General features: G+C 40.9%; 1 protein-coding gene across 1 annotated transcript in view; it reads left to right on the forward strand.

Annotated features, from left to right (window-relative positions):
- The window catches only part of LOC120802314 (ryanodine receptor 1-like), a 50,261-nt gene that overhangs the window by 1,744 nt on the left and 36,044 nt on the right, over positions 1-12,473 (forward strand). Inside the window, exons 2-33 of the mRNA XM_040149990.1 lie at positions 2,548-2,667; positions 2,753-2,851; positions 3,696-3,770; positions 3,926-4,004; positions 4,086-4,198; positions 4,285-4,384; positions 4,477-4,573; positions 5,190-5,264; positions 5,366-5,522; positions 5,630-5,794; positions 5,888-6,009; positions 6,123-6,309; positions 6,449-6,584; positions 6,721-6,816; positions 7,269-7,387; positions 7,560-7,693; positions 7,822-8,063; positions 8,328-8,520; positions 8,633-8,849; positions 8,918-9,022; positions 9,130-9,233; positions 9,332-9,415; positions 9,544-9,703; positions 9,842-9,986; positions 10,140-10,345; positions 10,434-10,608; positions 10,720-10,928; positions 11,040-11,398; positions 11,519-11,648; positions 11,851-12,011; positions 12,109-12,271; positions 12,347-12,433. Coding sequence (XP_040005924.1) covers positions 2,548-2,667; positions 2,753-2,851; positions 3,696-3,770; positions 3,926-4,004; positions 4,086-4,198; positions 4,285-4,384; positions 4,477-4,573; positions 5,190-5,264; positions 5,366-5,522; positions 5,630-5,794; positions 5,888-6,009; positions 6,123-6,309; positions 6,449-6,584; positions 6,721-6,816; positions 7,269-7,387; positions 7,560-7,693; positions 7,822-8,063; positions 8,328-8,520; positions 8,633-8,849; positions 8,918-9,022; positions 9,130-9,233; positions 9,332-9,415; positions 9,544-9,703; positions 9,842-9,986; positions 10,140-10,345; positions 10,434-10,608; positions 10,720-10,928; positions 11,040-11,398; positions 11,519-11,648; positions 11,851-12,011; positions 12,109-12,271; positions 12,347-12,433 — 4,614 coding nt within the window. The remainder of the gene's footprint in view (positions 1-2,547; positions 2,668-2,752; positions 2,852-3,695; positions 3,771-3,925; positions 4,005-4,085; positions 4,199-4,284; positions 4,385-4,476; positions 4,574-5,189; positions 5,265-5,365; positions 5,523-5,629; positions 5,795-5,887; positions 6,010-6,122; positions 6,310-6,448; positions 6,585-6,720; positions 6,817-7,268; positions 7,388-7,559; positions 7,694-7,821; positions 8,064-8,327; positions 8,521-8,632; positions 8,850-8,917; positions 9,023-9,129; positions 9,234-9,331; positions 9,416-9,543; positions 9,704-9,841; positions 9,987-10,139; positions 10,346-10,433; positions 10,609-10,719; positions 10,929-11,039; positions 11,399-11,518; positions 11,649-11,850; positions 12,012-12,108; positions 12,272-12,346; positions 12,434-12,473) is intronic.

The following is a 12,473-nucleotide window of genomic DNA, read 5'->3' on the forward strand; positions in this document are numbered from 1 at the left end:
TCATCATGAATGGAATTGGTCAAATATGTTTTCTTTTACATGTTTAATCTAGCAGCTACTTAGATGTAAAAAAAAACCCCTTTGTTTTCAGCTGGCATTGTCTTATGGCTTGAAACACAGCACTAAAGTGAAAATATGTCAACAGTGTGTCATAAACTTACTGTCATTCTGTAGCTGTTCACCCTGAACTCAGCTGAGTTCTATATTTACTGTGTGAGGATTAGCAGGTTCAAAGCTTGGCCCATTTCAGCACCTGCTTACTTCAGTCCAAATTGGACCTTTACTGCTTGGACTGACATTATCAGATGCTGGTTTCAAAACATGCTTTCAGATTTTTTATTTTTAAAAAAAATTTTTTCCGTAGTTCTTAGATGGCAAATATTCTGACAAAAACTGGTGGAATTTTATATAAACACCTAGCTGCTAGCCTCATGTTGTCATGATGGCATCTGTCTTTCGGTCGGTCTGTTTGTCGGTCTGTGTGTGCTGGAGAATGTGACAGAAACTTAATACTTAAATCTGCCATATGCTATGGTAGGATTGTCAGTTTGTCAAGTGGTCCCTAAAATTTGGCTGAATTGTCTTTAAATTGTGAGTACTGTCAGATGCAGTTTTTTTGCTTCAATCTAATGTCTGTTGTAAAGTATTAGCAAACTGCTGACTTGACTTTTATGTCTACTGTATAGGAGCGGTGTCTCATTGTAAATGTTAAGTATAAATATATTTACAGTTTATCTGTTTAGGGCATGAGCTCGGTGAAGAGGAAACAGACGGTACCAACTCCCTTTTAAAACACTGCAGTTTCACAAACAGTTACACAGGCATGATACAAATTTTCTTAAACTCACACTTAAACACAATATAGCAACAAAAAATAGTGGTCGTAGTTGCAGAACTACCACACTCTGTTGCACCTTTAATCTGAAAACACAGACCACCAAACCATATCCAAGGTGTGTCATGCTTGGGCTATGATTTTGTCAGTATAATGAAAATTCCTGGATCACAGCTCTGGTTCTTTTGTTGTCTGGAGTTTGTATACTTTCCTCATCTTTGCAACAGTTTCTATTCTGGACTTTCATCATTTCCCGTAATGAACCAAAATGGATTACATTTGTTTTATTGTCAAAAGGAGCAGTTTATATATTGCAGAACCTGTTGCCAGTATACAACTGCAAAAACAACTATAATAAGGCACAAACTACATTAACTTATAAATATAAATGGCTGAACCCATTTGAGACACCACTGACAACTATGTTGAGCTGTTTTTACTAAAAATGACATTTGTTACTTTGCGGCGTCTTAATTTAGGGTATGAACGAACCAGAAGCATCTGCAGATAAAAACACAAACAGCTGAGCATGACGTTTTGAGCTAAGGTGAGTCCAATTAAGATTCTGCATATTCCTCTCCTTGGTAAGCTGACTAATTGCTTTATTAAATCAGCAACGTGGGCCAATTTGTTCAGTGGCTGTCAAATCTGAAATATCTGTTGCTATCCAGAAAGGGATGTGTGAACAGCAGGTGCAGTGGCCTGAAATAGAGAGCTGTGGGGGCGTGCCTGGTGTCTTGGAGCCAGACGGGCAGGGAGATTAGAGCTGGGCCAGTGACAGGCTCAGAGAATTTCAGTAAAAAACATGTTGAATAGGGAAACAGCTGTTTTTGCAGGTTTTTTTATTCATGCATTGCCCCAGATTTTTGTTATTTCTGTTGGCCACAGTGTTTTTTGTCTTCAGTTGCCAAAAAGACGCTCATTTATGTGGTGAAATGCAGTCAGACATCTACACTATCTGTGTTCCTGGAGACACCTCGAAATTAGCTTTGCTTTCAATGCCACCCCTCGCAAATACAGTATAGTATGGGTCATAGGGCTTCAACCTATCAGAGCCATGGATGGTCAGTTTTATATGCAAGGCCATGAAATGTAAGAGACATAATGTGATCTAAGATTTTCAGAATGCATTAAAGGGGAACTCTGCAGATTTTACAAATCAGAGTCTGTTTACATGTCTTGTGGAGTATTACAGTTGGGCATGTGTGAAAAAAAAGATGTAAGAAGCCTTTTGTGGCTCCAGAGGGAGCTGATTGGAGTCGGAGAAATCTACAAATTTGAAAATGGCCTACTCCTCATCTCTGCTTGAGGCTAGCGGCTCGAGGCCGCGTTAAACATTATTAGCATAACACACCCAAATCTAAAACTGATCTGTTGGTAGTTGCGTTGCATTGTGGGTAATGCAGTAGAATGCATGAAATTAAGAAGACAATGTCACTGATTGTGCTTCACCTATTTTTATTTTTTCATCTATTTTCTATTTTTATTGCATTAGAAAATTAGCAGTTTTCCTTTTGAAAAAACAGGTTTATAACATAAATTGTTGTTTTGCCTGAGAGTAATGTAAAATCCAAAATGTCATGTTTCCCTCAGATAATTCTGGCTGGGGACCTTTGTTGTATGTCGACCCTTTTGCGCTCTTCCGGTGTTCTCCTGCAAAATGACCCCAAAAAACCCTCCTCCCTCACTTTGGACTTTTTTTGTCCTTGTAGGACGATCACGTGGTGCTGCAGTGCACTGCATCTATTCTTAAGGAACAGATCAAGCTGTGTCTGTCATGTGAAGGGTTCGGGAATCGTCTGTGTTTCCTTGAGACCACCTCGAACGCCCAGGTAGTGAAAGGACACTTTTATCTCATTTATTTGCGAATTTGAATTGCTGCCATTCACCAGGTTGACAGTTTGTGCTGTATTTCAGAATGTCCCTCCAGACCTGGCTATCTGCTGCTTCATTTTGGAGCAGTCCCTGTCTGTGCGGGCATTACAGGAGATGCTGTCCAACACCTCTGTGGATGAGGTAAGGCAGAATTAGTAGTGTTTGGTTAAAAGCTGCGTCTCTTCCATGGTATGTACCCATGATATAATCAATGAATGCAGTATGTTGTTCATTCAACAACTGAAACTCACTTTGGTTCTTTTCACAGGCTGTCGATCTGGACAAATGGGTACGTTTGCACTTTCTTCCTTTTCAGTGTCCTATGAAATTTTTGTCCACTGCCTCAGCCTGAGAGTTTGTGTCATAAATGCATTGCAGCTACCTTTTACAACCTGTTTAGTGCTGTCATAGAGCTACTTAGCTTACACGACCTCCACTGGTTTATTACAAGGGTGACATCAGATCAACCTCAGCTTCCCCCTTTTTTTTATTGTTTTTTTTGAAAATGTCATGTCTCTGTCATTGTAAATCTCTTTGTTCATGCTAATCTATTTTTTAACGTCCAATGAATAAATAACAATAATAGAATATAAACATGAAAAACACATGATGACATAGCATAAGAGCAGTAAAAGATTTTAAGCAGCAGTTGTTTTGGTAATTACTAAATAACCTGCCTCAGTGCTACAATAATACTTAGTAATTGATTTGCTCATTTGCATTAGTTGTTCTGAGATAATTTAGTTTGTTTCCTACCAATTACACCTTTCTTAGTTTTACAATTGTAAGACATGGCTGTGGTTTTTATTCCTCCTAATGACCTCCGCACCAGCTTGGAGTCTGCCCCATTGTTATTTTGATATTCAGTTATTGTCTTGTCACCTTGAAGTGGTTTCAAAGGGACAACTCTGAAAATTATAACCTCCTTTCATCTTTTGTCAATTTAATTGACTCTGCCTCTACCTGCCCCTTCCTCCTCTCCCAGTCATCCCAAGGGGGGGGTCACCGAACCCTACTGTATGGACATGCCATCCTCCTGAAACACACCCACTCCAGCATGGTGAGCATGTTTACAATCAAGTATGTTGCTTCTGCTGCTCTATCGTGTCTTCTCCTCTACGCAGCAGTTGCCCTTGCAATTTATTATTGTCTCTATTGTTTGGAGTGCATGTCATCTCATGTCACTAACTTGTTATCCCTTTCTTTATGGTGCAGTACTTGAGCTGTTTGACTACTTCGCGCTCACTGACAGACAAACTGGCTTTTGATGTGGGCTTGCAGGAGGAATCCACAGGTGGTTATGGACTTTACTGCCTATTATGCCCCACACAAGCCAATGTAAATTTCTCTACTCTAAATCATTTGTCCGTTACAGGAGAGGCCTGCTGGTGGACCATCCATCCAGCCTCCAAGCAAAGGTCGGAAGGCGAGAAGGTCAGGGTGGGAGATGACCTCATTCTTGTCAGTGTTTCTTCAGAGAGATACCTGGTAACCGCAAGTTTATTTACTTCCACTGTAACTGACAATATGATGTCTGTAAATCTTGCCAGTATTATCACCTGCACTCTTTTCAGCATCTGTCCTATGCCAGTGGTGACTTGATGGTAGATGCTTCCTTCATGCAAACACTGTGGACCATGACCCCTGTGATGTCTGGATGTGAGCTAGCTGAAGGTCTGTAATTTTGCTGTTGCTGGGAAAAAAAAAATCTCTTTAGTTCATAAACCTGTCCAGTCTCTCTTAGCAATATGACTCATGTTCTCTAGGTTTTCTGACTGGAGGATATGTACTCAGGCTGTTCCATGGTCACATGGACGAGTGCTTGGCAATCCCTGGAGCTGACCAAGGGGACGACCAGCGCAGGTGAGCAATATCTTTCATTGCTGTACATATCACAATATATTAATATTTGGTTGAATTAGCTTTACACTTTATGTCACTCTCAACCGTTTTCTAAAGAATACCATATGTTTTTTTGGTATGTTCCCTTTATTATAAAACACACCTCTGGTGGTGCATGTCTTGTGATGCATTGTGTTGTAGAGACTGTCTTGAAAGCTCTTCCACACCTGAGACTTTGCCACTTGGTTCTTTTAATGAATAAGACAGCCCCTTATCCTTATCATATAATGTATGTTCAATATTTTTTCTGCTTGGTTGGGTTTTTTGGCAGCATTGTTTGTGAATGTTTTGCAGCAGCTTAAATTGTAGGGTCATAGGGTCCTAGTTTTTAGAGTGGTCCCTGCTTGCAGTTTTTGCGTTACTACATACTGATGGAATAACTGACAAATTGCATTGCAATGCAATACCTATCTGAGGAAAGTGTCTGTAAGTTGATTGTCATAGTTCACTGACATAAACTGAAACCACTGGCTGCCAGGGAGGTGAAAATAAATCAAAATATTTTTGAATTTGTCAACGTTAAATTTCGTGATATGTGTTCCACATCATTGACATATTTTTGTTTTGTTTTTTTCAGAGTTGCTCATTATGAAGGAGGGGCTGTATGCAGTCATGCCCGATCCTTATGGAGACTTGAGCCACTGCGTATCGCGTGAGTGTCTTGATTCCTTACATTGAACAACATGTGTTTTACAATCATTTACTTTAAGTGTCTTTACAGTATGATGCTCATTCCTTTGCGCCTGTTGGTAGTTGGAGTGGAGGTCACATTAAATGGGGCCAGTCTTTCCGGATACGTCACATAACAACAGGCAGGTACCTTTATCTGGATGAGGAGAAAGGACTTCTGTTGGTGGACCCAGAGAAGGCAGTTTCCAAGATGTCAGCCTTCTGCTTCAGGATTTCAAAGGTCATTGTCAGGCAAAGTCAATTGTGCCTGAGTGTCTGAGACACCAATGTGCAGTATAGAGGTTCTTACCAGGCTTGATGAGGAACACACTTTTATTTAAACTACAGGAAAAAATCGAAGTGACCCAGAAGCGAGATGTGGAAGGCATGGGCACACCTGAGATTAAGTATGGAGAGTCAATGTGCTTTGTACAGCATGCTTCATCAGGCCTCTGGCTTACATATGCTGCTGTTGATGCTAAATCTGCCCGTCTGGGTCCCCTAAAGAGAAAGGTAAAGCAGAATTATACATGTATAATTTACTAATTTATTCATGAGTGTTGAGTATATACTTATGTTTTAAGAACACCTGTATTCAATTCTTAGGCCATACTCCATAAAGAAGGTCACATGGATGATGCACTCACAGTGGCTAGATCTCAGAACGAAGAGTCCCAAGCTGCCAGAATGATTTACAGCACAACAGGCCTCTTCAACCAGTTCATCAAGTAGCACTACTTCAGTTATATTTGATTCAAATCTTTGCTAATAGCCATGCTTTTGCTTTTTAGAACAGCATATTTGTTGTGGTACTCTCGTCATGTTCTTTTCACTTCTCCAGAGGTCTAGATGCTCTGAGTGGGAAAAACAAATCTGCCAATCCCCCATCTCTGCCTATGGACACAGTGGTTCTCTCCCTGCAAGACCTAATTTTCTACTTCCGGCCCCCTGAAGAAGAGCTGGAGCATGAGGACAAACAGTTCAAGCTTCGCTCCCTCAAGAACAGACAGAACCTCTTCCAGGAAGAGGTTGGTCTACGTACAAAGGAATAACGTTTGCTGAAAATGTATAACACCTGCATGCTTGGAAGCAGATTTAGTTTGGTTGATTTATTTCCATTAAGTATTTTTATTTGAGTTCTCTATAAGTTATTATTGTTTTGAACAGGGAATGATTACTCTTGTCCTGGACTGTGTTGATCGGCTCAATGTCTACAACACAGCAGCCCACTTCTCAGAGTATGCTGGGGAGGAAGCCGCAGAGTCATGGAAGGAGATAGTAAATTTACTGTATGAATTGCTAGGTACAGTATGCCCATCTGGTGATTTGTTCAATGCTTTCATGGTGATTTTAGATTAGTCATTTATGTTTCCCATATCCAGCCACGTTTTTGAATACAACGCATTAACAATCTTTTCTGCTTCTCCTCCTTCGTGAAGCTTCTTTGATTAGAGGTAATCGTGCCAACTGTGCCCTGTTTTGTGATAACCTTGACTGGCTGGTCAGTAAATTGGATCGTTTGGAGGCATCTTCAGGTATTCAAGACAAATAGATCATTTAAATGTATGATATACATATAGTTTCTTGTTTGCTCTTCAAAAAAGCCAGCATATAATAGACTGACCGCATAAAACTAGTCAACGATAAACTAGTCGTTTGTCCTGTCATTTGAAATTGAATTTGACTGGTTACAAACAGTATACACTGGATGATCTAGGCAATATGACAGTATAATGCAATTTAAAAGAATATTCCTGCGACAAACAATAACTATTTGAAGGTTGTATGGTTTTGTAAAGACTGTGCCAAAGAGGTTTCAGTTAAACAGTTATTTTTAGAGCTGTAGATTGTTGTGTTGCATTCAGTTGAATTACGTTTTAATGTGTTTCTCTTATTTTTGCTAAGGGTGTATTACATTGTACTGTGCTATTCTACAATACCATGTAAAACACAACCCTTCTGTAAATATGTCAAATTTTTATGACAGGAATCCTCGAGGTGTTGTACTGTGTTTTGATTGAGAGTCCAGAGGTGCTGAATATTATCCAGGAGAATCACATCAAATCAATCATCTCTCTGCTGGATAAGCATGGACGCAATCATAAGGTCAGGAACATGTAACACTGTTTGCTGGCCATGTTGGAAAAACCTGAAACTTCTGAGTTGACTGCAGTTCACATATTCTTTAATACATAAGATACAGTCACATATCAAATCTTGAGCTACATGGCAGCATCAGAACAATCGTTATGGATTTCTGTCTCCCAAATTATGGCAGGTCTTGGATGTGCTCTGTTCTCTGTGTGTGTGTAACGGGGTGGCTGTCAGGTCAAATCAGAATCTCATCACAGAGAATCTACTTCCCGGTCGTGACCTCCTACTGCAAACCAACATTATCAATTATGTAACCAGGTGAGTAAGTTTGCATGAGCGTTCATCAGCACAGGCTCAAAATGCTTTGTACTGTTTCTTCTGTCCTGAAGCCCAGCTATCTAAACACCTGCTCTGAGTTAGGTATTTGTTTTTTAATCCTCTTTTAGCATGAGACCCAACATTTTCCTTGGAACTTGTGAAGGATCCACTCAGTATAGGAAGTGGTATTTTGAGGTGATGGTGGACCACGTGGAGCCATTCCTTACAGCTCAGCCATATCACCTGCGTGTGGGTTGGGCTCTGACAGAAGGCTACAGTCCTTACCCTGGTGGAGGGGAAGGCTGGGGGGGCAACGGGGTTGGGGATGACCTCTACTCCTATGGTTTTGATGGGCTTCACCTCTGGTCAGGTAAAGTAAACATGGTATGACTTACAAGTAGTCTTTTGCATGCATTTGACCTGCACTTGCACCACATCCAGCTCAGATTTGGACAATTTATTTGCAAGAACATTTACATGTATTTCCTTATTTTTACAATACATTTGATCTTGTGCTTTTGAGTTCATACCACTTACATTTTCCTACACAATGCCTACGAGTTATACTTATGAACTACTTAAGATTTCATGTATGTTGACAAAATATGAGTTCACTTGCTCTGTGTTTCCACAGGACGTGTTCCGAGTCATGTTGCCGCACCAAATCAGCATATCCTGGCAGCAGAGGACGTGGTCAGCTGCTGTTTGGATCTAAGCGTGCCCAGTATTTCTTTCCGTATCAATGGGCATCCTGTTCAGGGAATGTTTGAGAACTTCAACCTGGACGGCCTGTTCTTCCCTGTTGTCAGCTTCTCTGCAGGCATTAAGTAGGACCTTGTGCATAATACATGAAAGACTATGAATTCCCTTTTTTGTTTAATAAGCACAGTACAGTTATGACATATGAGACTAATGTCAGTTTGCCACTCCAACTTCAAGGTTACGTTTTCTTCTCGGAGGGCGTCATGGGGATTTCAAGTTCCTCCCACCTCCAGGCTATGCTCCTTGCTATGAAGCAGTGTTGCCCAGGGACCGTTTGCGGATTGAGCCCATCAAGGAGTATAAGCATGATTTTGATGGCATCCGTAACCTGTTGGGTCCAACTCAGGCCCTCTCACATACAGCCTTCACTCCTTGCCCTGTGGACACTATACAGGTAGAACCCTATTCCATCTCTTTTTCATCTTCATCTTTTCCACTGCACTGAACTTATTATCCTTTCAGATTGTACTTCCTCCTCATTTGGAGCGCATTCGAGAGAAGCTTGCAGAAAATAGCCATGAGCTATGGGCTGTTACTCGCATTGAACAGGGATGGACCTATGGAACAGTGAGTGTTTTCAGTGTTGGTTATCTTTCCCATAGAAAATATTGTTGTGTACACTGACAATTTCCTTAAAAAATCTTTGCTCTTTACTTTTTAAAATCAATGCCAAGTTTCGTGATGACAACAAGAAGCTGCACCCCTGTCTGGTAGATTTCCAGAGTCTGCCTGAACCAGAGAAGAATTACAATTTAGCTATGTCAGGAGAGACACTTAAGTAAGTCAGTGCTTTTACTTAATTAACAGCGCTGTGCTTTGTTTTTTTTTTTTTTTTTTTTTTTGCATTTCTAATGCCTCGTGTGATTCATTTCAAAGGACTCTGCTGGCACTAGGATGTCATGTAGGAATGGGAGATGAGAAAGCAGAGGAGAATCTGAAAAGGACCAAGCTCCCCAAAACGTGAGCTGCAAGGCATTCATTTATTTTGATTCATTTTTTGACATTGCTGCTCTTTTATCATGTATTCTGTTAATGGCCTTGTAAAGGCTCCCCAGGACCAATTCTGATCACAAAGCATTGTTCGTTAGTTACATGCAGAGTAATGGATATAAGCCAGCCCCTCTGGACCTCAACCATGTAAGGCTGACTCCTAATCAAAACACTCTTGTGGAGAGACTGGCAGAAAATGGACACAATGTGTGGGCAAGAGACCGAGTTCGCCAGGGCTGGACATACAGTATTGTGCAGGTACCACCATTCTTTTTATGAAGAGGTCCCTATGATAATAATATGATTAAATATGTGTAGATATTTTGATGGATACAAGTTTTTTTTCCTAGATTTATTCTATTACATTTTCATATTTGATATTATTTTCTTGTGTAGGATATATTGAACAAGCGCAACCCCCGTCTGGTTCCTTACAACCTACTGGATGAAAAGACTAAAAAGACTAACAGAGACACAGTTTGTGCAGCTGTTCGCACACTCATCGGATATGGTTACAACATAGAACCACCTGACCAGGAGAGCAGTAAGTTTTCACTGCATTCTATAAGCAGGATGGTAAGAGTATCTGTTTATTTTTTTATGTAGTCTTGCAAGATTCATTATTAGAGCTAAAGGTGTTTTATTGAATCTACATACTTTTCTATTAAATTTTATTGTGTTTGTGTTAATGTAGGCGGGCATGGACCAGGCAGCTCCCGTGGAGATAAGATCAGAGTGTTCAGAGCAGAGAAATCTTATGCCATCACACAGGGGAAGTGGTACTTTGAGTTTGAGGCTGTGACAGTCGGGGAGATGAGAGTGGGCTGGGCCAGGCCCAGTGTTCGCGCTGACAAAGAACTTGGAGGAGATGAGTTGGCATACGTCTTCAATGGTTTCAAGGTGGGAGCAAGACCTAGTTTACATGTTTGTGAAGGATGCCGAAGCTCCTGTAATACTAAACTCTAAAATTAGCAATTTTCTTTTTCAGGCCCAACGCTGGCATGTGGGAAATGAGCCATTTGGTCGTCAGTGGCAATCTGGTGATGTGGTGGGTTGTATGATTGACCTCACAGAGATGAACATCATGTTTACACTCAATGGAGAAATGTTGATCAGTGACTCAGGCTCAGAGATGGCCTTTAAGGATATTGAGATAGGAGAGGGTAAGTACAGTAACAACTGATAGCAAATGTTCTCAGATAGAGACACTGGATATTAACACATGTGGGTTTGTGTTTTTGATACACCTTCATGCACGCATTGAACATCCCTAGGCTTCATACCTGTGTGCAGTCTGGGCCTGTCCCAGGTCGGAAGGATCAACTTGGGTCAGAACGTCAGCAGTCTCCGTTACTTTACCATCTGTGGCCTGCAGGAGGGATTTGAGCCCTTTGCTATTAACATGAAAAGAGACATTACTATGTGGTTCAGCAAGAGCCTTCCCCAGTTCATCACTGCGCCTACTGATCATCCTCACATTGAGGTATTGAGAATTAGTTTTCACAGTTTTTTGATGAAATATTACTTTGTTCCCAGTTTGAATAACTTATTATTTTGTAGATCACAATCTGGGCCCTTTTTATTTATGCTCTAGGTGTCCCGTGTTGATGGGACAGTGGAAACTGCCCCTTGTCTCAAAGTGACCCACAAGACATTCGGATCTCAGAATGCCAACACAGATCTGCTATTCTTCAGGCTCAGCATGCCAGTTGAGTTTCATGAAACCTTCAAAGTCCCAGCGGGGACCACCCTTCTCACTCGTGCCATGACCATCCCTGAGGATGAGGTGTTAGAGGTGGACCCAGACTCTGACTTTGAAATACTTAAGAAGTCTGCTTCTCGCAAAGAGCAGGAGGAGGAGAAGAAAGAGCCCTCTGTGACTAAAGAGATTCCTTCCATCAAAAATGGAGAGAATGAGAAAGATGCCTCAACTGAGAAAAGCAAGAAGAAAGGGTCTGTCTTGATTTATGCAGAGTGACTTGAGAAGGGGTGTATGGGGTTTGAGAATGCTACAGCTGAAATACTCTATTCACATTTTCATTTATAGTGAGTACTTGTTGCTGTTATTTACAGGTTCCTTTTCAAGGCTAAAAAGGCGGCATTAATTACACCACCGCCTGTTGTTCCCACTATGCCCCGCTTAGTGGAAGATGTGGTGCCAGATGACAGGGATGACGTCGACATCATTCTCAACACCACTACAGTATGGCTATAACTCATATATATGGTTATCATATTCTTAGCCATATAAGCTTCATGCATACTTGCTCATTTGTGTTTACAGTGTTTTCCATATTGAACGTGTCTGTCAGTACTTGCTATGACTTAACATTAGTGTTGAATAATCTTAACCCAAAACTGTACTAATCTTTATTCCCCTCACCACTACCTTCTTTCTTTACCAGTACTATTATTCTGTGCGAGTGTTTGCGGGGCAGGAGCCCAGTGGCGTGTGGGTGGGCTGGATCACACCTGACTATCACCAGTATGGCCTTCATTTTGACATCAGCAAAGTGAGAAATGTAACAGTCACTGTAGGTGATGATAAAGGCAACATTCATGACAGGTATGTTGTAGACAGAAAACAAATTATAGCGTGTTTTTATTTAAAATAGCAAACATGCATTAACTATTGGGCTTTGACTTTTTTCTATCTTCCACAGTATAAAACGCAGTAACTGCTACATGGTATGTGGAGGGGAGTTCAGCAGCTCCCAGCAGACCCGAGTCAGTCAGGAGGATTTTGTTATTGGCTGTCTAATTGATTTGGACACAGGACTCATGACTTTCACTGCTAATGGAAAAGAGATAAACACATTTTACCAGGTCAGAAAATTTTCTATCTAGTATTCATACACTTAATGTTAATACAGTTAATGTAACCATGTTATGTTCTTGCAGGTTGAGCCCAACACAAAACTGTTCCCAGCTGTGTTTGTCCTTCCTTCCAGTCAGAATATGATTCAGTTCGAACTAGGCAAGCTCAAGGTCAGTCTGCGGTAATCCTCACAATTGAGACCACAATCAC

The sequence above is a fragment of the Xiphias gladius genome, chromosome 17 (assembly GCF_016859285.1).
Source record: "Xiphias gladius isolate SHS-SW01 ecotype Sanya breed wild chromosome 17, ASM1685928v1, whole genome shotgun sequence".
NCBI lineage: Eukaryota > Metazoa > Chordata > Actinopteri > Istiophoriformes > Xiphiidae > Xiphias > Xiphias gladius.